Here is a 21,672-nt window from a genome sequence, read left to right on the forward strand (position 1 = left end):
TACAGCGCCTTCTCTGTTTTATCCAAATTATTTATTTTATAACAAGTATTCCTTAGTTTAGTTTCCACACATCGTTTTAGTATACATTTTTATCAACATATATATATATTTTTTTTAAAAGTCAGTGTGAGAGAAGCCCGGCCCAACCCGAACGTAATGATTGACATTTTAAGCCCAACCCGGCCCGAAATTCGGGTCGGGTTGGGCTCGGGCTTAAAATCTTACCTCTACATTGGATACCTTTTTTAAAGATAAAATGAACACGCATTGAGTAAGAAGTTGGTCTGTAAATTACTAATTGGGCTTATGCCCTAGAGACCTGCAAATCATTCCAACAGACTCCCCTACTATGAGAAATAAAATTCTCTGGTCTGATGAGACCAAGATTTAACTTTTTGGTGTCAATTCTAAGTGTTTTGCGTCCCAGGCACTGCTCATCACTAGTCCAATGCAATCCCTACAGTCAAACATGGTGGTGGAAGACTGGTTGCAATTGAGTAAAGAGATAGCCTGGAAGAAAACCTCTTCCAGAGTGCTCAGGACCTCAGACTGGGCTGAAGGTTCACCTTTCAACAGGACAATGACCCGAAGCGCACGGCTAGAATAACAAAGGAGTGGCTTCAGAACAATTCTGTGACCATTTTTGACTGGCCCAGCCAGAGCCCTGACCTAAACCCGATCTCAGCATCTCTGGAGAGACCTGAAAATGGCTGTCCACCACCGTTCACCATCCAACCTGACAAAACTGGAGAGGATCTGCAAGGAAGAATGGCAGAGGATCCCCAAATTCCAGGTGTGGAAAACTTGTTGCATCATTTCCAAGAAGACTAATGGCTGTACTAGCTCGAAAAGGCGCTTCTACTCAATACTAAGCGCAGGGTCTGAATACTTATGACCATATGATATTTCAGTTTTTCTTTTTTAATACATATGCAAGAATTTCTACATTTCTGTTTTTTTTCTGTCAAGACGGGGTGCCGCGTGTAATGTAAATGAACTTTTTTGATTTTGGCAAATGTCTGCAATAACACAGAATATATATACACTCACATATGCAGTGGGTACGGAAAGTATTCAGACCCATTGAAATTTTCACTTTCTGTGTCATTGCAGCCATTTGCCAAAATCAAAAAAGTTCATTTTATTTCTTTTTTTTAATCATACAACAAAGTATTAAAATTAGACCCAAATTCACAATGAGAAAATCAATTTGGTTGTGAATTGAGATGAAAGCATCATTATTTCTTTTTGTGACATTTTTGTTTGTTGGTGTGCTGTGAGATTTTGGTTTTGGAAAATATGTGCATTTGCTCAATAAAGGGTGGCAAACACTGTCTCTGAGCTGGTAATGTACGTTACGTAGTGCTATCCTATGAAAACATTATATACTTTTATTCAGGAAAATGTGCCATTGCAGATTGGTGATTGTTTAATAGTATTTGCTTGTTTATTTTATTTGTTTTTATTCACGATGTGTAACTTAGTGTGATTTGTAATTTAATTTTGTACATGCAGTGTCTATATCCGAATCCTTGGCATGAAATTATTATTTTTATTTACAATGTGTAAGTGTAACTGATTTAGTTTTGTACATAGTTTGTCTAATCCGAATCCTTGGAATAAAATTATTTATTCTTATTCATTTATGTATTTTGGGGGTAACAGACAGTATTTACCTTACAAATCCTAACAAAAACGAGGATATAAACCAGCTATGGTTGATATTTTGGGGGGGCTTTGAATCACATAGTTTGTTTGCCTCGTTCAATGACTGGCATTTTACGTAACCAATAGAAAGGGGCCGTATCGAATGATCACAAGACATCCAACCAATGGAATCGTGAGGGGGCGGGATCAATTGGCTAGCTAACGTACGCTGGTTAGTAGGAAGAAGAAGCCGATTCTGGAAGCCATTACGTTGCGCATATCAATAGAGTACTATTTTTGCGTATAGTACGCACAACTACTTCTCCAAAATAGGACTTTATGCAATTATGGTGTCGGTCGCGAAAAAGAGAAAAATGAATTTCTCGGAGAGAGAGGTTGAAATTATTGTGGAAGAAATAGAGAAACAAAAGCACACATTGGTTAACCACTTCAATGCTGGAGTCACCCACATGGCTAAGAACAACGCATGGCTGGAGATCCTCAAAAAGGTGAACGCTGTCACAACCTGTCCTAGAGAGTTGCCTGAGGTCAAGAAAAAGTGGTCCGATATGAAGACGGAGGTCCGAAGGAAAGTGGCCCAGGCGCGGGCTGCAATAGAGGGGACGGCCACCGACTGCACTCCCGTTCCCGTCCTTCTCACTGCCATGCAGCAGAGGATCTGTAACCTCCTGGGAGAAGCCACTATCATCAGTTTACCTGCAGGAGACTCGGATACTGAGATCACTTTGCCCGTCACAGCCAACGCCACTACCACCGTCACACTCACAGAGAGTAAGTTGACAAATGTTTGCATACGCAAGGGGCCGCTCCAGCCTTATTTCCTGTACACTAGTATAGGCGGGTTCTTAATACACGGCCCAGAATGTGTAGAAAGAATTTTCTCAGCTCATGTGCTTTATTTGATCAAGACTCAAACACCATATTTCAGTCTTGTGCCTGCATGGTCCTAGTTACAATTAGGATTTAATGCATTTTTTTCAGTTTCTCGTAGTTTACTATTTGAGATTCTCAACCATAAATGGCATCATATGTTTTTGTTAATGTATTTAAAATAGCTTTTGTTTTTCACGTCTTTCCAAACTTTTTGTAACTCTGAGCTGTTTACCTTTACATTACTGTATATACAAATCATGTAAGTATCAAGAATCTTTATTATTCAATCACGTCTATGATCATCTTACTTCGTTGAAGAGCAAAGTTAAGTTTGAACAGGTGTGAAAATAAAGTTGTTGCTCAGAGATTGGTATGCAAATGTTCCTTAAAAACATGTTTAAGTCCCTCCTGAACAAAGTTTGGGGCAAATCAGTGATGCAAACTTGTAGAGCAGAAAAAATAGTTATGGGAAAGTCTGTCTATTTCACGTTACAGTTTATGGTAAGGGTTTGATTAAGTTCTTAGATATTGAATGAACAAAAGGCCAACTCTGACTTGTCACAGCGGCAATCCCAACTTTTATCCAGCAGAGGGTGGTCAAGATGCATGTTCCATCTCACCATAATATTTTTCTTTCGTATCCTGTGAAGGAAGGTGGATTGTAGTATACGGTGATCCCTCGCTACTTCGCGCTTCAACTTTCGCGCTCTCAGTGCATTGCGGATTTTTCAGAAGCATTCATAAATTAAAAATGAAACAACACAGCCATATTGGGAGCTATATTGCAGAAAGACGCATTGTTTCAAAGATATGAGTTGACTCGGAGACTTTGTACATACCTGCAGGCACTCACAAAAGGCGGTGGCTGGTTTCCAGCACGAGATCGACCAACAAGAGCACACGTGGATTTACTTTTTCCACACACTGTACTGTACATGAGCTGACTCGGTGCGCGTCATTGCAGCCTCTCGCTTAGTCTCGTCCACTATTCAAATGTGCCGTTGATTTAGTCAGAGTCAAGCCGGATACTTTCTCCTCCATATTTGTAATGATGTGTTTGCTCTAATAAAGTTTTGTAAAAATCAGATAGTACAGTACAACTGCTGTGTTTATAATTCGTGAGCGCAGCGCGCTCCCGGCCGACCAGCGGCACGGACGACTTAAGACTAATAAAGTGTGAAAGTGTTTGTTATTTTTGTCTTAGGTTGTCTTAAAACCGCTTAATTTAACTACAATCCCGCATTGCATTTTATCTAAAGGACTTTATTGATGTTGTTGTGCAAAGATAAAGTTAATGCAAAATCCCCGGCGGCCATGCTTCTTCTTCGTTTTTGACATGAAGTAGGAGGAGAAGAAGAAGAAAAAGCAGGCGAAGAATGAGGGAAGAAGAAGAAGCGGCCGCTTTTACTTTCAGTTTTCACGATGGAAACAAGCGTTTTAAAGTGCAGGATTGGATAAATTACACTATGGCATTCTAGTTAAGGTAAGTCAATTTTATGATAAAAATTAAAACTTTAACGTAGTTTTTAGCGAACGTTCCGTCGTGCTCGTCAGCTGCCGCGGTCGGTCATGGCTAAGTTCTGATCACAGCCTGCAAGCTTGGTATTTATATTCTTCATTATGCATTTTTATAGTTAAATTGTTTGTTTAACAAGTATTTAGAAGTGTGGGAACCATGTTGGGGTTCGCAACAGCGTAGCAGAGGCGCAAATCCCCCCAAATAAAACTACAATAAATATAATATAAAATAATAATCATCATCATAAGTCCGACTCTACTTTGCAAGTTTCACTTATCGCGGCGGGTTCTGTCCCCCCATTAACCGCGATGAATGAGGGATCACTGTATTGCAGTTGGTGGGCTGAAGGTTCAAAATACCCATCATTCACAGTGGTCACTATATTGCTTTGAACATTACAAACAGCAAAATAAAGTATCAAATAAAAATATTTTGAAATATATATATGTATATATATCCCTGCCTGTGAATATTCTCATTCATCCAGGTCATTTCATTCTCAGGGCATTGAATCTGTAGCAACTGGACTATTGCAGTTCTCTCAGAAAACATTTCGCTTCTCACCCGAGCAGGCTTCATCAGTGCATTCAACAAGTTTTAGTTAGGACCGCACTATCCTGAGTTAGAGGGGGAAAAAATCAACTATTTGTGTTCCAAGTTAGTCGCACGCCCCAACCACGAATGGTATCATTCTTTTGGATTGCAAAAACGGCCAAGCTGCTGATCAGAGAGGCCTCTGTCCACTATCAAGAGTCGTTGGGTGGAAAGTCCCTCATTAATACTAAATTCCATGTGAAAAGGTAGTGGAGCTGCCTCAAATACCAAATCAGCCTCTTTTGCCTATTTGTTGAAAGCAAAATCATTGAGTCTATTTGGAATGGACAAAAAGATGACCTCAGGGGTATCCAGAAATTTTTCAGGTGGCCCGGGTGACACAACATGTCCGTCATTCGTTATCATACCATTCACAGTCAGGGTTTCATGAAATAAAATTCACACATATTCAGAGCAATGGCCACCACACTCATAATCAAGCAGGAACAAATCTAATTAAAAAAGCAAATTTTGCTAAGCTAAATTTACTAGATAATGTCATTCTTATCTCATAGCCTACTTCAATCTCATGCACTTATTAGTTTGCCAATAGCCAGAGCTGGGCAGTCCGTCCCTGGGTCGGACAGGTCGGACCCTCTGGGTCAGAACGGTCGGACCCTCCGGCCCGGCCGGATGCCCATTTTTGGGGCGGGGGGCTGGGAGGTGACAAATTAAAAAAAAATGGCTGCACTAAGCATGGCCGGAAGTGGATTTTAGTCCGGCCCATAAATCGGCCGTCATGCGTTTGATGTGGTTGCGAGGCGGCCAAATTTCATCTCAGCATACTCAGTGAAAAGCTTCTTTTTAGGCTTCTTTAAACTCTCGCGTCGGCGCGAGCGACAACTGCCGCATTGATTCACGTAACCGACGAATTGTGCTGTAGCGATAGGTCTGCAACACATGCCACGCACCCATCAGGAATTGTTGCTCCTCTGATCGGTCCATTAAGAAAATTGTTATTACAGAGTGAGACATCGAACAAGGTTTACAATTACGTGCAAAGTCTTTGTTTCTACATTCTACATTCAAACATTTCGAATTTACATTATACAGGTAGTTCAAAATGTACTCAGAAAGGGGGATGTTATGGAAGAGACGCATTGATCCGCTAACCCTGAGCGCCCTCTTGTGGCCCAGGAGACTTAATGTTTTGTAAAATAAGGTTGTAAAATAAACGATTGCAAGCCCTTCAATTCGGAGCCGGGATCGAACCCACGACCTCTGAACTGTGAGGCGAACGTGCTAACCAGTCGACCACCGTGCTACCAATGGCCCATTCATCCAAGTAATATTTAAAAAGCACCATGACACAGAAGTCTCACAATTCTGTTGCATTTTACTTAGGTTTGTTCCTGCTTGAGTGTGTTGGGCAAGATTGGTATATTGTGTGTTCATGAAAGCTTGACTGTGGATGGTATGATAAACAATGGCTTCCCAGCCCTGTTGCTTGTTTGCTATGGTGAGAAACTGAAAGTAATGGTTTTGATTGATGTTGACCAAGTCTTGAATGCTCCTTACTTAAAACTGATTGTTTTTGAGTTTGCATTGAGATCAATTCTACAGTTATTATTTAAATATGCAGTTAATATTTTTTAAAAAATGGTTGAGTATCAAGGGGTCTCTGAAAACTGCATCCCACAAAATGGCAGAAAATCACAGAAATTAAAATTTTTCCCTAGGTATGGGCGACCCAGGGCACCCCTGGCCACCCTGTAGCTCCGCCCAGCACGACCTCCACGTCCAGTATAGATACAATGTGTGTGTGTCAATATGATTTATTCGACTGACACACTGATAGGAAAACTGTTCTTTGATTATGAAACTATATCTTTGTAGCCTAAACAGTTTCAAAGGAGACTATGTTACTTTAATCCATTGCTTTACATCCATCCATTATCGATACCCTCACAAGGGTCGCGGGTCGTGCTGGAGTCTATCCCAGCTGTCTTCGGGCAGTAGGCTGGGGACACCCTGAATTGGTTGCCAGCCAATCACAGGGCACACAGAGACAAACATCCGCACTCACAATCACACCTAGGGGCAATTTCCCGGAGTTCCCGGAGAAAACCCAGGCAGGCACGGGGGAGAACATGCAAACTCCACACAGGGAGGCCGGAGCCGGGATCGAACCCACGACCTCTGAACTGTGAGGCGGACGTGCTAACCAGTCGAACACCATGCCACCCCATTGCTTTACATTTTTTATTTTTTTTTTCGAGGAATCATCGCTTATGATCATTTGTTTACTCTCTGTCTTTTTGTATTTTAGCTCTTCCAGCAGTTTCTGTAACAGTTTGTGATGAGGCGAAAACACTGAGTGGTAAGTTGTTTTTGTTTCTGTAATCTGTGTCCCTCAATACATTTCTGAAATTGTATACCTTCTGTAGTCAATGTGGATGAACTTTATGTTTAATATAACACTCATTTCATTTTTTTGAAATGCTATATCTAATCAATTTACTGACATGATCACGTCCCTCATCTTGTCACACTTCTCTGTGAAGTTTACATTCACTGAGATCAATTCAGTCTTTGGCAAACCAAATGTGCCTCGAAACACTTTAATTGCCATGGATTTGCAAAATAAAGGTGCATCATTTGAATACCTTTTTTTTTTATCAGTAGTATGAAGGAAGGCTTCATTCATTTTCCATGTGGCTTGATTGGTAGTAATTAACTAGTTTAGCTTGGAAAAATACACCTCTATATTGATATATTTCACTTTTATGGCAACAGTTTAAACACACCTGTATGTCCGTGTTGGGTTAACAAGACGTAAAGTGTATTTTACTGCTGGACACACATTGGACAACGAGGAGGAGGACACAAAGAAAAACAATGCCATAATGCACTGCAAAAAATTGCAAAGGCTTGAGCAGAAACAGCAATATGCACACTGGCATGTTATTCCACAATTTTTACAAAAAGTGTACTTAGGTGAGTTTTTTCGAGTCCCCGGTGTTCACAAGGACAGGCAGACACACACACATGTGCAGTAAACATTTCCGGAACCAGGAGTGATTTGCAATTGGAGATGAGACACCCCACGGAGGTGACATTAAAAAACAACACCGTGTCGAGTATTTTTTACAAGCAAGAAAGGGGAGATGAGCTTAACTGCCTGAGGGAGTAGCTGCTTTTTGCTGTCTCTCAAATCGGATGCGACGGTGTTGTGGGGCGTTAGGTCCATAATGGGAGCAGAGTCCGCGCTCGTAAATTATGCTGCTGAGACACCAGACCAAAGCAGCACTCTGAAATTTATACATGTAAGATCGGAGGACATATTAATCACAGCATTGTCCTTGCATGTGTCGCTCGGGTCTGCTCCACTTCCTGATCCCACTCGTTCTCCAAAGTGTATTTTGTGCCAACATAAGACCAGCCGGCCCGGCGGTGCATCTTTTACATCAAAAGTGAAATCTTATGCGGTAGACTTATTTCATAGTGTTGGCTGGGCACGATATGGCTTCACTCTTTCAGAATTACCGTTCTAGATGCATTCCATTTGGCTTAGCTGTTTGTGGATATCATTGTGCAGTCTAGTCCAAAGATAACATACACGTGATGGTCTAGTGAGGTGTTTAATGAACATAGCAGCCAGCTATATTATTTTTAAAAGCTATTAAATGTAAATGGAAAATAAGTTATCGAATTAATTACAGACAAATTCTTAACTTTTTACTGCTGCAAATCGTGTACATATGTGACATATCCCTTTAATACACAGGTGTCAAGCTCCGGTCCTGCAGGGCCGCTTTTCTGCATGTTTTCCGTCCCTCCTTGCTGCAACACACCTGTTTCAAATGATCAGCTCATTAGCCAGCTCTGAAGGAGCCTGATACGATCCTGATCATTTGAAACAGGTGTGTTGCAGCAAGGAGAGACGGAAAACATGCAGGAAAGCGGCCCTTGAGGACATGAGTTTGACACCTACGTATTATTTATTCATTCAGTTTTGGTAGTTTGTGGCCTAAATTTTTTTTCCCTGTATCACGTGACCAAGATGAGCGCTTTGACACGGGCACAGGTGGGGACACCTGATTTTCAAAATAAAGCTTCTTTCAGACTGTTTCTGTCGCATGCCTGCCATGCCATGTCAGCCTGTACATTTTTTTGTCTAGTTTTTGTAGGTTTGTTTGAATGAGGATCGTTTTGAGGATCTTCATTGGTAGGTGAGCCTGAGAAAAAACAAAGAAATAATGAAATTCAGGTTGGAAAAGTAATGATTGTGTGTTATGTAGTGTATGTCACAATAAAAAAAAAAGTGTATCACAGCACAATGGGGAAAAAGCAAGCTCTCTTGCCACAGTCATAATGACGCATGTGTGTTGTGGTACTGAAAATTTCCCGAGTTTAACAGCTTTGAGAGGACTTTGTGGTTAATTGTGGTGTGGTCTGGTAAATTAATGCAATCACAGATTCAAGTTTTCAGGAAAAAAATTTTCTTTGCTTCATTTTCCAGCTGAAACAGCTTACCATGCATTAGAGGACGGAGGCGTAGTGGAGTACTGCACCACCACCGTGACCGATTCTACTCCAGCTATGGTGGCAACCGTTGAGGCTCCGGTGGAGGTGTTGGCGTCATCCTCGGCTTCCTCGCCGCCTCCTCCTCAGGGTCATGCTAAACCGCAGGAGCTGAAGAGCCGCATTGCCCTCAACTCGGCTCGACTTCTACAGGAGCAGAGAGTCACCAATGTCCACATCCGGCAGGTTGCCCAACACCTGGAGGGTCAGAACCAGTTGCTGCAGATGATGCGTCACTCCCAGGAGGCTCAGGCGTTTGCGCAGGAGCGACAAGCCCAGGCCTTGGAAGGTACTCAGGCTGCACTCCTTGCACTGGTGCAGATGCTCAGGCCAGCTCTAAAAGACTTGCGCAAATTCCTGCAGAGTGGGACTGAGGTCACAAACTTGCACAGCGCAGCAGCAGGAGTGACACCTGATGGGGCGTTAATAGAGGAACAGAGCAGGCCAGCGACACCGCCACTTGCTCCCCAGCACACGGAGGAGACACAATAGACTCTTTAATTTGCTTGGCACCACCACCTGCCTCCATTGCACATTCTTCTGACGAATCCCTTGCACAGAGACTTCAACAAGCCTTCAATTTTATCAGTTGCCTTAGGAAGCGCATGTGTATGATTTTAGCTTTGCATTCACGTCATTTGACCATGATATTTGAATTGATGTTTTTAAGCAGAATACCACAGGTCATCCCCAGCCAGTCTTGTTGTTTTAAAGAATGAATGGAAAATAGTTGGCCAAAAGCCAATGTTTTGATTGCCTTTTTTTTTTTTTTTTTTTATGTTTTTAAAGTGGAAATCAACCCAACACATTTTTTTCAAGAATATGTTCCACGAGTTGAAAATACGGCATTCTGATTAGTATTGCGTTTGTAGAATATGAGTTAAGCAGCAAAATCCACCCGTTTTTAGCCTTCTCTGGGGTGACCATTTCGGCACTTCTGTGGACTGAAAATGACATCACAACTGCTCGGGGTCAGCTAACGACCAATCATGGCTTATCTTCAGAAAACAGGTCAGCCGTTTTCCGGCCGCCCCCAGAGATGGCAAAAAAGGGGTGGATTTTGCTATATTCCAAGAACGCAATATTAATCAGAATTCCCTGTTTGAACTAGTCCGCTTGCATAGAACATATTCTTGAAAAAAATATGGTTGAGTTGTCTTCAAACTTTAAAGTAAATTAGAAGGAGGGTTAGTGACTGAAAATGTGCTGTTATGCGGGTTACGTTATGACATGCAGTAATTTCTGAAAATGAGTCAAAAAACACCTTTAAAAACAGAATGACTTTTGAATCAATTCTTTGAATTTTTCTTCTAGCATTATCTTCACATATCCTCACAAGGGTTTCGGGTGTGCCTGAACATGCCAGCTGATTTGGGGCGAGAGGTCGGGTAGAACCTGGACTCGTTGCCATAAAAACGACCATTCATACTGACATTTTTACCTAATGACAATTTAGAGACTTAGACCAATCTACCATGTACGGTTTTTGAATGTGGGAGGAAGCCAGAGTACTTGGGGGGGGGGGGGGGGGGGGACACAAGCACAGGGAGAAAAGACAAACACTACACAGGGAGGCTGCACCTGGATTTTAACCCCCCAATCTCAAAAGTGAGGCAGGTGTGCTAAACATTTGTCCACCGTGCTGCCCTTCTAGTCGTATTATAATCATAATTAATCATGGATTTGAGTCAGCTAACCATATTCCAATATATACAATACAATATGAATGATATAAATAATATAAATTTGAAATTATTTTTTCGGTCCGCAGCTAGCCGCGGGCGTCGTTCGCCGTCGGCCGCCGGCGTCGTCCGCCTTTGCCCGGCGCGAACACTAGATCCGAACGTGCGCACCGTTGCCATAGTTACAATGTTGCAAACAATTCTTAGCCATGACCACATTCTGAGTTTCAAATGGGTCAAAATAGTGAACGCTTGTAGCCAAAATGTAGCCACCTTTACTTGTCGGGCACATACAAATCATGAATTTGATCCCAATTATTCTTTTGGTTCTCGTTCACATCCTCCACTAATTTCCTCTTCAGTTTTAAAAATATATATATTTCTGTCTAGCCGCGTTTTTACTCATCGCGCGGCGTGCGGCAGGGTTTGCGTTTTTGAAAAACACTTAACAAGGAACACCAATACAATTTTTTTATTTTTGTTTCTTACTGTTTAAGTTCGTTCCTTGTGATGTTCATTGGAAAGAACTTTGCTTCACACTAATCTGTAAGAGATTTATTGTTTGCATTATTTCTTCTTTATTAATAGTAATGTGTTATTTTTACTCCATCCTCTGGCTCATTTGGTTTAAATTATTGATATTGTTATTAGTCACATTTTAGTGACAAATAATAGTTTAATTGATTTGTTGTAGATGTTATTGTTCAATACATGAATATCTATTATCACAAATAGAAAAAAGTACGAAAGGTTTTGAGATAATTGAGGAGCTTTTGAGCACGGAGTCGCTATAGAGCACAACGCAAGGAGAGGACTAGTATGAACAGGTGTGGAAGCGCCGCATCGTGCATTATCATTGACAAAAACGTACTACCTCTTTTGCACGTTTGAAAGGCGCAGCCATCAGTGCACACTGGTAGTCAGTCGGCTTGTTCGTTTATTTGCGTGTTATCTGGCCCGAACACTCGATGCAAATGTTCCTGGCCGGCCCCTCTGTCAAATTTTACATCCCAATGTGGCCCGCAAGTCAAAAGGTTTGCCCACCCCTGATCTTGCAGTAACACATCAATAAAAGTCTAACTTGCATAAATACTTTAATACCAAATTTATTCAGACATCACCAGATTAATACAATTTACCTTTGCCCTCTGCAATTACAGGTGGTATGATTATCTTAGATTAGATTTTATGAGTATGTTGAACGAATGCTTGAATAACGTTGGTCAAAGTGTCCAATGGGATTGCATATGCATTTCCATGTACTCAACTCCTCCATGGGTATAAAAGGACATTGCGTATTCCAGGAAACTGACTACAACCCCTGGCAGTAAATTATGCAATCACCGGTCGCAAAGGATGTTCATTCAGTTGTTTAAATTTGTAGAATTGTATTTCTGGCTTTAAGAGACACAACAAGAAATAAAGGGAAAACATGTGGGAGTCATTCTTAGCACAAGCACAGGAAAACAAATGGCATCACTCAGTTCTGAGGAAGAAATTATGGAATCACCCTGTCAATTTCCATTCCCAAAATGAACACCTGCAACAGAAACTATCTGCTTGTTAGTCTAAAGTTAAACAGGAGTGATCACAAATTGGAGAGCTGAAATGAATAGTGGCTTTTTAAAATGAATGAGCACTTGAAAAATCTAAACATTCTACACATTGTCCCTTTACAGAAATACAGTATGTCTTAAAAACAGAAAATGCACAGCAAAACAAATGGGCGGTAAGTAGAGTCTGTGACCAAACGGTGAGAAAGTGCCTAAAATTGGATTTAGATACAGAAAAGCTAAAGCCATCAACACCTACAAAGAAAAGAAAAAAAAGGTTACTGGCTAAGGCAGGGTATCTCAATTATTTCTATTATGCCCCCCTGCCCAGGAAGAACAAAACATTTTGGACACCCTCAACTGTCTGTTGTGACTACGTAAATCGTGTAATTTGTCTATAATATAGTAAAAGTACAAAATAGTTAAAAAATAATTTTACGTGTAATTTTTTACTCTGACCAAATGTGGTCTTTTTAGAGTAAGATGTACTCTTTGAAAGTTACTGTGTACACTGCTTTTTATTTTTGGAACTTATATTTTATTAAGGGATTTTCTTAACTATGACACAACATTCATACAATTGTACGCATCCCAACATGTAATAAAATAAAAGTCACTAAGGTGAAACAGTCATTCCGAAATACAGCCTTCCTTGCAGCAATAATCTGAAATATGCTTACAATGATGGCGCAGCCAAACACAAACCATTATGCAACCATAAAACAAAACAAAAAAAACAGAAGCAAAAACATATTGCCTATTCATACATTCGTATTAAATCCTCCGCAGGGCCCCACAGCGTTTTGAAAATATGTAGTTGAAGTCTCAAGGAATAAGTTCAGTTCTCTCAGCTTTAAAATCCACGAATCAAAGAAGGGTGTTCTTGTTTGCAACCAAGAAGGTATTTTGCCGCTCAGAAGGTATTTTGCCGCTCTTCCCTGCACCCCAGGTGGTGTGATACCAAGTATGGCCACCATTAACTCCCCAGGAATTGACATTTTGACAACCTGATTTATTGCTTCATACACAACGCCCCAGAAACCCTGTATTTTAGGACCAAAGACATGCGTTTGATTTGGCAACTCTGTGCCACAGTGCCTCCAACACAAGCTAGGAACATTCGGGGTCATCTTTGCCACAATATCTGGGGTCCTGAAGCATCTACAGCATATTGCCATTTAAATTCTTTCCATGTATTTGAATTTGTAGACTATAAACGCCTCTTTCCACTTTTCATCCGACACAGCCTGAACCGCCTCCGCCTCCCATCTTTGTTTTGTCTTATTTTGTGCCATTGATACTAATATTTGATATAATTTTGCAATAATTTTATTGTCGTCTTGTTGTTTTTGAGCTTTAATTAAATAAGTCTCAATTGGTAATGGATTCAATATTTTCTCCCATTCTTTATGGTATATCAAAAAAGATCGTATTTGCAGGTACTAAAGAAATCACTTTTTGGGAGTTGAAATTGACTCCTTAACTGTTCAAATGACAATAATCCCACTTTCTCAACCCACTGATGAACATAAATGAGATAATGGTCGGCCCATTTCAAAAAGCCTGTAACAAGACTACTTGGAGTGAAGGATTTCAAATGCCCAATTCTAGCCAGCGCAAAATCTGAATTGGTAATTTAAAGGCTACTCAAACCCTCTTCCAGATGTCAAGTGTAGTTTTAGTCCATCTTGCTAGACCGTTAACTGGAGTACTAATAAATGGCAATGCTTGCAATGGTACGGAACACATTGATTGTTCAATGCCCACCGACCTTGTATGCACATCATTTTGCATCCATTTAATCAGTGCTCTTAAATGTGCTGCCCAAAAATAAAACGTCAGATTGGGTAAATTAAATCCACCTTCTTCCTTCACTCTTCCTTCAGTGTTTTATACTTATTCTGGGGGCGTTTCCCCTGCCATATGAATCTAGACATAATTTTATCAATTTATGCAAATTTTGAACTTGGAATTCTGATTGGTAACAGTTGAAATAAATACAAAAACCTATTCACAAAACATAGGTATATTATGGTATATCAAAAAAGATCGTATTTGCAGGTACTAAAGAAATCACTTTTGGGAGTTGATTCATACGGATAGCTTCCATACATCAAAGGAGAGAAAGGGGCAACGGACGAGATCACTTTTAACAATAATAATTATTCTGTCATAATTCGCTTCAGGCAAATTGTCCACCGAAAGTGGAATATAAATTCCCAGGTATTTTATGCTGTCTTTTGGCCAGCGAAAGCGACATTGTCGTTTAGCTCCCCCAGTACATCCATAGCCTCCGTTTTACCAACATTAATCTTATAACCAGAATAATACCCCTATAGTAATATCCGATTCATGAGTCGTGGAATTGTAGTGGATGGCTCCGTCAAATACAAGAGGACATCATCCACATGCGGGGACATCTTATGTACTTCCTCACCTATTGATACTCCTCTTATATCATCATCATCTCTGATAAATTGAGCTAGCGGCTTGATACTAATGGCAAAAAGCAGGGGTGACAATGGACACCCCTGACGACATCCATGCTCCAAAAAAACCTTGTGGACCTACACCCATTGACTCTAACAGCTGTCTGTGGGAAATCGCTTCAATCCAATTTATAAATTTAAGACCAAATTTAAATTTTTTTAACGTATGCATTAAATATTTCCATGATACTCAGTCAATTGCCTTATGGGCATCCAATGACAACACCGTTGTCGTAATTTTACTATGTTTTTGGTATGATAACACATTAAGTAACCGCCTAAATTATTAGCGTAGTGTCTCCCTGTAATAAATCCAGTCTGATCTGGGAGTTATTTCTTCTTGAAAACACTTGTAGAATTCATCTATAAATCCATCTGGTCCTGGGCATTCATCATTTTTAAAGGATGAGATCGTCAGTTTAATTTCCCAATCCTGGATTGGTACATCCAGAGCCAAGGCAGCAGTTTCAGATAACTCGCTTACGTTTATGTCCTGTAAAAAATGTGCTATTTTTCCTTCTACCATATTTGGTGGACATTATGCTTATTATAGGTCTATATAGTTGATTGTTGCGGATTATCGCAACAGTTACATTAATAAGTGTTAAGGATATTGTGCTTTAATTTTTCATACACCGGAAGAAATTATTGGGATACTTGGGTTTTTTTGTGGGGTCGGGGGAACCACACGGGACTTCAAGGGTTGTTATTTTTTACTTTACTAGCTTTACAGTATTTTGCAGTGCTGGGCACTTGACCCTTTATTTGCCGGTCCGCCCGCGACCCTCCACCCTTGACCTGGGTATCCTTCCCGCCGCGACCCCCCGCCCTTATTCATAAAAATTATCACCCCCCGCCCCGTTCTGCCCCCCGGCCTAAAAAAAAAAAAGTGTCCGTGATTGACGCCGCCGCGGGAGAGATGCTTACGGCAGAAGCTTTTTAAGGATCATTAGCTGGCTAATTTACTATTTGAACCCGCTGTGGACACACTAGTACTTTACTACTTACCCAACTGCGTGTGCTTACTTCCATTGCGAGCCCCGGGGTTGGTTTTGTTGTATTGTATAATTATTTGGGTCCAACAGACGGCCAGAAGTCGCATTCAACAAGTTACTTATTTATTTTTCACACTTCCCTTCGTTCACGGCCTTCAAAATAAAAGCATACCAGCAAACCACTATACACAGCAGGTTTGCTACGGCGTATTTCCGGAAGTAGGGAAGACGCCAGAAGAAGTGTATGAACTCCACCTTGATGTGGCACCGTCATACTTGAGTGCTGCACGCAGCTTAATATACTCCCGGACACAAGTTGTTTTGAAACAGTCGAGTTCCAAGTCGGGGGGCCTCACTTCAAAAAGAAAGTGACAACAATAGATATCGTGCCTCCTACAACCATAAAGGGACCGAGTTGACTAGACAGTGCAATTAATTTCATTGCCAAACAAGTTTGTTTTTGCAGCAGCAACGAGCTGCGTGCTGCATCCTCTCTCTCCTCTCCGTGTGGGAAACTATGCCATCGCAACGTGTGATATGATATAACTAAAGAAGAGCTTTTGCTGGCCATTGGAAGTATAATTCAGGTAAGGTTGCGGGGCCTGAAGGCCTACCAATAGAGTTCTATAGAACCTTCCAAAAGCACTTGTTTGGATATGTTTAACAAGTCTTTTGGTACTGACCAACTTTAACACTGGCTACATTAATATTTTAAAACTTAAAGACTTCAACTGATTGCTCATCCTACAGGTCAATCAGTTTTATGGGTGTGGACACCAAAATATTGTGTAAAGTTCTTGCCAATAGGTTAGATCCCCATATTCCTTGCTTGCTGCACAGTGATCAAAATTGGTTCGCATGTACTCGTCAGGGACTTCATAATATTAGGAGGGTCCTTAATATAAATATAATTCATTCCCAGTGTAACGTTAGCGTCAGCACTATTGTCTTTAGATGCTAAATAAGCATTTGATAGGATTGAATGGCCTTATTTGTTTAATTTGTTACCAAGATATGAATTTAAGGGGACATTTTTGAATTGGATAAAATTATTGAATACAAACCCTACAGCAAGTGTTAAGACGAATAACAATGTGTCAAGCCCGATTAAATTGAAACGTTCGATTCGTCAGGGCTGCTCTCTTTCCCCACTGTTGTTTATTTTGGCCATAGAACCTTTAGCCATGTTTGTTAGAGCTGAAGGCACCCTATCAAGTTTTAACAATTGGGGGTTATGAACATAGGTTATCATTATATGCGGATGATGTGATTCTTTTTTTTGTCAAATTTAGCTAATAGTATTCCAGCATTGTAGCTGATAGTGTAGTGGTACACACGCCTGAGTTGTGTGCGGGCAGCGTGGGATCGATTCCCACTCAGTGACAGTGTCTATGTGTGCCCTGCGACTGGCTGGCGACCAGTTCGGGGTGTAATCTGCCTTCGCCCATTGACGGCTGGGATAGGCTCCAGCAACTCCCCGCGACCCTATATAGGATAAGCGGTTTAGAAGGTGACATGACATATTCCAGCATTGTTACATTTAATAGAAAAATTAGGTGAGTTTTCTGCATATAGAGGTAATATTGCAAAATCTTTACTTTTATTGAACAAATATGAAAGAATTAATCCGGTGATAAGTACACCGTTTTTCAATGCAAGGGAGGGCTTTACCTTTCTTGGAAATATGATCACCCCCCAAATTAATACGGTAGTTGAGACAAATTACAACTCGTTAATGAAAGAGGTACGTGAATTACTTGATAAATGGACAACAATGCCTCTATCGAGTATAGGACGGATAAACCTAATCAAGATGACTATCTTGCCAAAATTTGTTTCAGTCACTCCCACTACCACTGTCAAAATCGGGAAGTGTGTAAAATAAGTAACTTGTTGAATGCTTGCAGACTTGTCGTCTGTTGGACACAAATAATTATAAAATACGACAAAACCAACCCGAGGGCTCGCAATGGAAGTAAGTACACGCAGCTGGGTAAGTACGTGAGTAAGTGGCTCGTTTGAAATGTGTCCACAGCGGGTTTGAATAGTAAGTTAGCCAGCTAATTGTCTTTAAATAAACCTCTTCCGTTAGCATCTCTCCCGCGGGGGCATCATGCACTTTTTTTTTGGGGGGGGGGGGGGTCGGAACGGGGCGGGGCCCGACAATGTTTATGAATATGGCCGGGGGGGCACGGCCGGAAGGGTACCCAGGTCAAGGGTGGAGGGTCGTGGCCAGACGGGCAAAAAAGGGTAAAGTGCCCAGCTCTGGTATTTGTATTCAGCCAACTTTAAATATTTAAGGAAAAATACATCAAATAGGTTTCTAAGAAACACTATTGATGTATGGTTCAAAGCTCACAGACATATAGGTGATACACCCACTATTTTCCAATTTTCTCCAATATGGGGAAATACGCAGTTTATTCCTGGCCGGGCAGATGGCGGTTTTAAACAGTGGGCTGATAGGGGACTAAAAAAAATCGGAGATCTATATGTTCAAGGTGCCTTGTGAAGGTTTGATGATCTTTGCTTGTCATACGCCATTCCCAAGAAACATCTTTTTAAATATTTACAATTAAAACACTTCATTTTGTGAAATCTTGGCCAGGGTTTGCATGTGCCACCGCTATCCTGCCTTGAGGATGTTGTACTGAAACATATACAGCTAGGGGAAACGGCAAATTTCACTTATGTACACAACACTCATCTCACATGCCAAGGAATCTAGTCATGACTGAATGACAGCATGGAGTTTAGATATGAAAGAAGATATTGGGGAGGATGAGTGGGCAACAGCTTGTCTGAGGGCGCAATCACAGACTATAAACACTCGTAAGAAACCGCTACAACATAATTGGCTAATGAGGACCTACATAATTAATAATAAATAAAATACACATACATTCCAGATACACGTGTAAAATGTTTGACGGCGAAGGATACTTTAATTCATTGTGTATGGGAATATCCCAAGTTAAGGTATTTTTGGAAAACTGTTGTTTGCGACAAGCCGAGGGCCGGACTGATAGAATGTTCATTGAAATTTTTTAAAATGTCCAGATTGGATTGGGTCCTTCCCGCCTGCTGATGATGTCACGCTTCAAATTTCTATAATATATCTATTTGCCTCTATGTTTGTCACCCCCCTGGCTGTTGTGTTTTTATCTTCGGAGTTACTAAATAAAAAAATTAAATAAAGCACATTACTGCTACTTTTGCGAGGCAGCTCGTACGTCACTTCCGTTTGCGTTTCTCCTGCTAAACTGGAAACAATTTTCTGGTTGACTAAGACTGCAAAATTGTGTGTACTGTACATAATGTGAAGTAAAACGGAGAGGATCATATGATTGGTCTGATGTCTCCAGCTGACTCTATTTTAGAGTGGCAAGGTATGATTGTGGGTGCTCCTGTCAGAAAACACAGGTCCATATTCCAATTGACACGTCTATTTATTGAGGTCTATTTATTGTGGTCTGCAACAACACAAAGATATCCATTGCATATCCATTAGTTAACAATATGCCTAAACATTACAATTGACTGTATTAAGCAATTAAACAGCCAAACAATACATAAAATACACATTCACACGTTTCATCACTAGAATAGTTAGCATATGAGCCAAAATAGCTAACTAGTGTTCATCGTGACATCACTCACGAGAACAATACTAGGCTATTATGTACAGCAGTTACCTGACACGAACTTGAATGATTAAACTCACCTTTTAACATTTACACACAACAACAAACGTGGTGAAACACGGGCAATCTGCAACTACTGAGTTTGCTGGTACAAACAAACTATGAGCTGTGTCGAAAGAGGAAAGAGAAAAAAAAAAAGTCACTCACTAGCAACACTTAGCCGCTCGAATAGCGTTCAATGCCTGCTCAGTGTGGGACATCTCAGTACGACGTCGAAACTCAATGAATTTATCAAATGCCAACAATTACTAATAAAGAAACAACGTGAGATTTCTAACATGAAGTATTTCTAATGAAGTGTGTTTTACTCCAAATAACTTTTCACCACAATCCGATTCTGAAAGCCACGAAAAGTGACGTGAAGTCTTCAGTCAGCATGTAGAGCAGCCATGGGGTGGCAAACATTGATGCAAATAAATATATTACAGAAATAGTGTAATGAATTGGGTTATCTGTGTTGTGGTCGAATTTGTGTCATGCCAAGTTGTTTTGTTTCCAGGGTTAATGAATGCATCGTGCGGCTGGATGGGAGGGATGCGAGCGAGAGTAGCGGAGGACGAACCAGGGAGCCGTTGCTCTTTTTTGACTGAACGGTTGTCGTACTGTATTGGCGTCGGCTGCGGCCCTTATTAGCCAGTTGGACTAATAAAAACATGATAATTAAACTACGTCTGACGGCGTGTTCTTTGAAGTGGCTACAATATATTTTAAAGCGTGACGTCTTCGGCAGGCGCGAAGGACCCGATCAGATGTGCTACCCACACCGGCTTGCTGCGGGCCGGATCTAATAATAAAGAAATGTCATCCCAGGGGCCGTAGAAAACCTTCTAGTAGGCCGGATGTGGCCCGTGGGCCTTGACTTTGACATTTGTGGTATAGAGGATATAAAGCAGAGGTGATAGGACACAGCCCTGTGGGGAGCCGGTGGAGGTGTGGAGGATGTTGGAAAAAGATCCGTTAACAAGAACCCTCTGTGACCGGTTGGTTAAAAAGTCAATAATCCACACGATGAGTTGGTGGTGCAAATTGAAGTGGGTTCTTAACTTATCCGCAGGGATGTGTGGCTGCATGGTGTTGAAAGCAGAAGAGAGGTCCGCAAACAGGAGCCTGGCAATGGTATTGGGGGTCTCCAGATGTGTGTGGATAGTCTCCATGATGAATATCTTGGCATCGTCCACTCCCCTGCTGGGCCTGTATGCGAACTGCAGTGGATCCATCAAGGGTTCAACAGACTGGGTGATGGAGTTCTTGACAATCCTCTCCGTCGCCTTCATTATCAGAGAGGTCAAGGCCACCGGCCTCAGGTCGCTTAATGCTTTGGTGGGACCCTTCTTGGGAATGGGAATGATTGTGGAATATTTCCACTTCTGAGGCATTGTGCAGCAGTTCGTAGGTTTGGAACGGCCGCTGGAACACCTCCCCCAGCTGCTCAGCACAGTACTTTAGGGCCCACAGATGTTGTCAGGTCCAGCGGCAGTGTTAAAGACGGACTTTTACGTAGTTTTACCTTAAAAAGTTGCCTGACAGCTCATTGGAGAAATCCTAAATAATTTGCACACTTTGGACAGCCAAATTCAAATACCATATTAGTTGTATCGTTCAACTGTAAGGAAACGAATCATATTCAAGGAATCAAAGAAGGTATTAGAAGAGTCTTTGAATCGAAATATAATGTTAGTTTTTTCCACATTAATTCCAAGATTTTACTCATGTAAATATTGGTTCCAAGGTTCCAAATATTGGTTTTTATTAGGGGTGTAACGGTACGCTAAATCACATTTCGGTTCGGTTTCTTGGAAACCTCGGTTGGGTATACAGTTATTTTCGGTACAAAAAACACCTTTTTTTTTAATGTTTATTTTGAAAAGATGACAAGTAAACGGTACATTTTTTTTGAAAAAATAAATGAAAGCGAACCATTTGGGTGATATTCTAAGAAAATACACCAGAATAAAAAATAGTAAAACACTGGTCTAATGCAGTGTTTTTCAAAAAAAGTTTGAAAAACACTGGTTTGTGTTTTTCAAACTTTTTTGACAACCTGCTGCTGCTACCTGCTGGTATGGAAGAG

At 41.0% G+C, this 21,672-nt stretch overlaps 1 protein-coding gene across 3 annotated transcripts; it reads left to right on the top strand.

Annotated features, from left to right (window-relative positions):
- The first annotated feature begins 1,884 nt into the window (after window positions 1-1,884).
- On the top strand, window positions 1,885-10,467 carry LOC147135121 (nuclear apoptosis-inducing factor 1-like). Of its 3 annotated transcripts, XM_086054073.1 has the most exons (4): window positions 1,885-2,439; window positions 6,924-6,974; window positions 9,117-9,467; window positions 9,542-9,686. In XM_086054073.1, the coding sequence occupies exons 1-4, from the start codon at window positions 1,995-1,997 to the stop codon at window positions 9,550-9,552; spliced, it is 858 nt and encodes a 285-aa protein (XP_085910199.1). In that variant the 5' UTR covers window positions 1,885-1,994; the 3' UTR covers window positions 9,553-9,686. The 3 variants fall into 3 exon arrangements, with proteins under 3 accessions (XP_085910199.1, XP_085910197.1, XP_085910198.1); XM_086054071.1 differs by having other exon boundaries at window positions 9,117-10,467; XM_086054072.1 differs by lacking the exon at window positions 6,924-6,974 and having other exon boundaries at window positions 9,117-10,467.
- Window positions 10,468-21,672: the final 11,205 nt, after the last annotated feature.

The sequence above is a fragment of the Filicampus tigris genome, chromosome 15 (assembly GCF_054856515.1).
Source record: "Filicampus tigris isolate MCC_2025a chromosome 15, RoL_Ftig_1.0, whole genome shotgun sequence".
In the NCBI taxonomy this organism is placed as follows: domain Eukaryota; kingdom Metazoa; phylum Chordata; class Actinopteri; order Syngnathiformes; family Syngnathidae; genus Filicampus; species Filicampus tigris.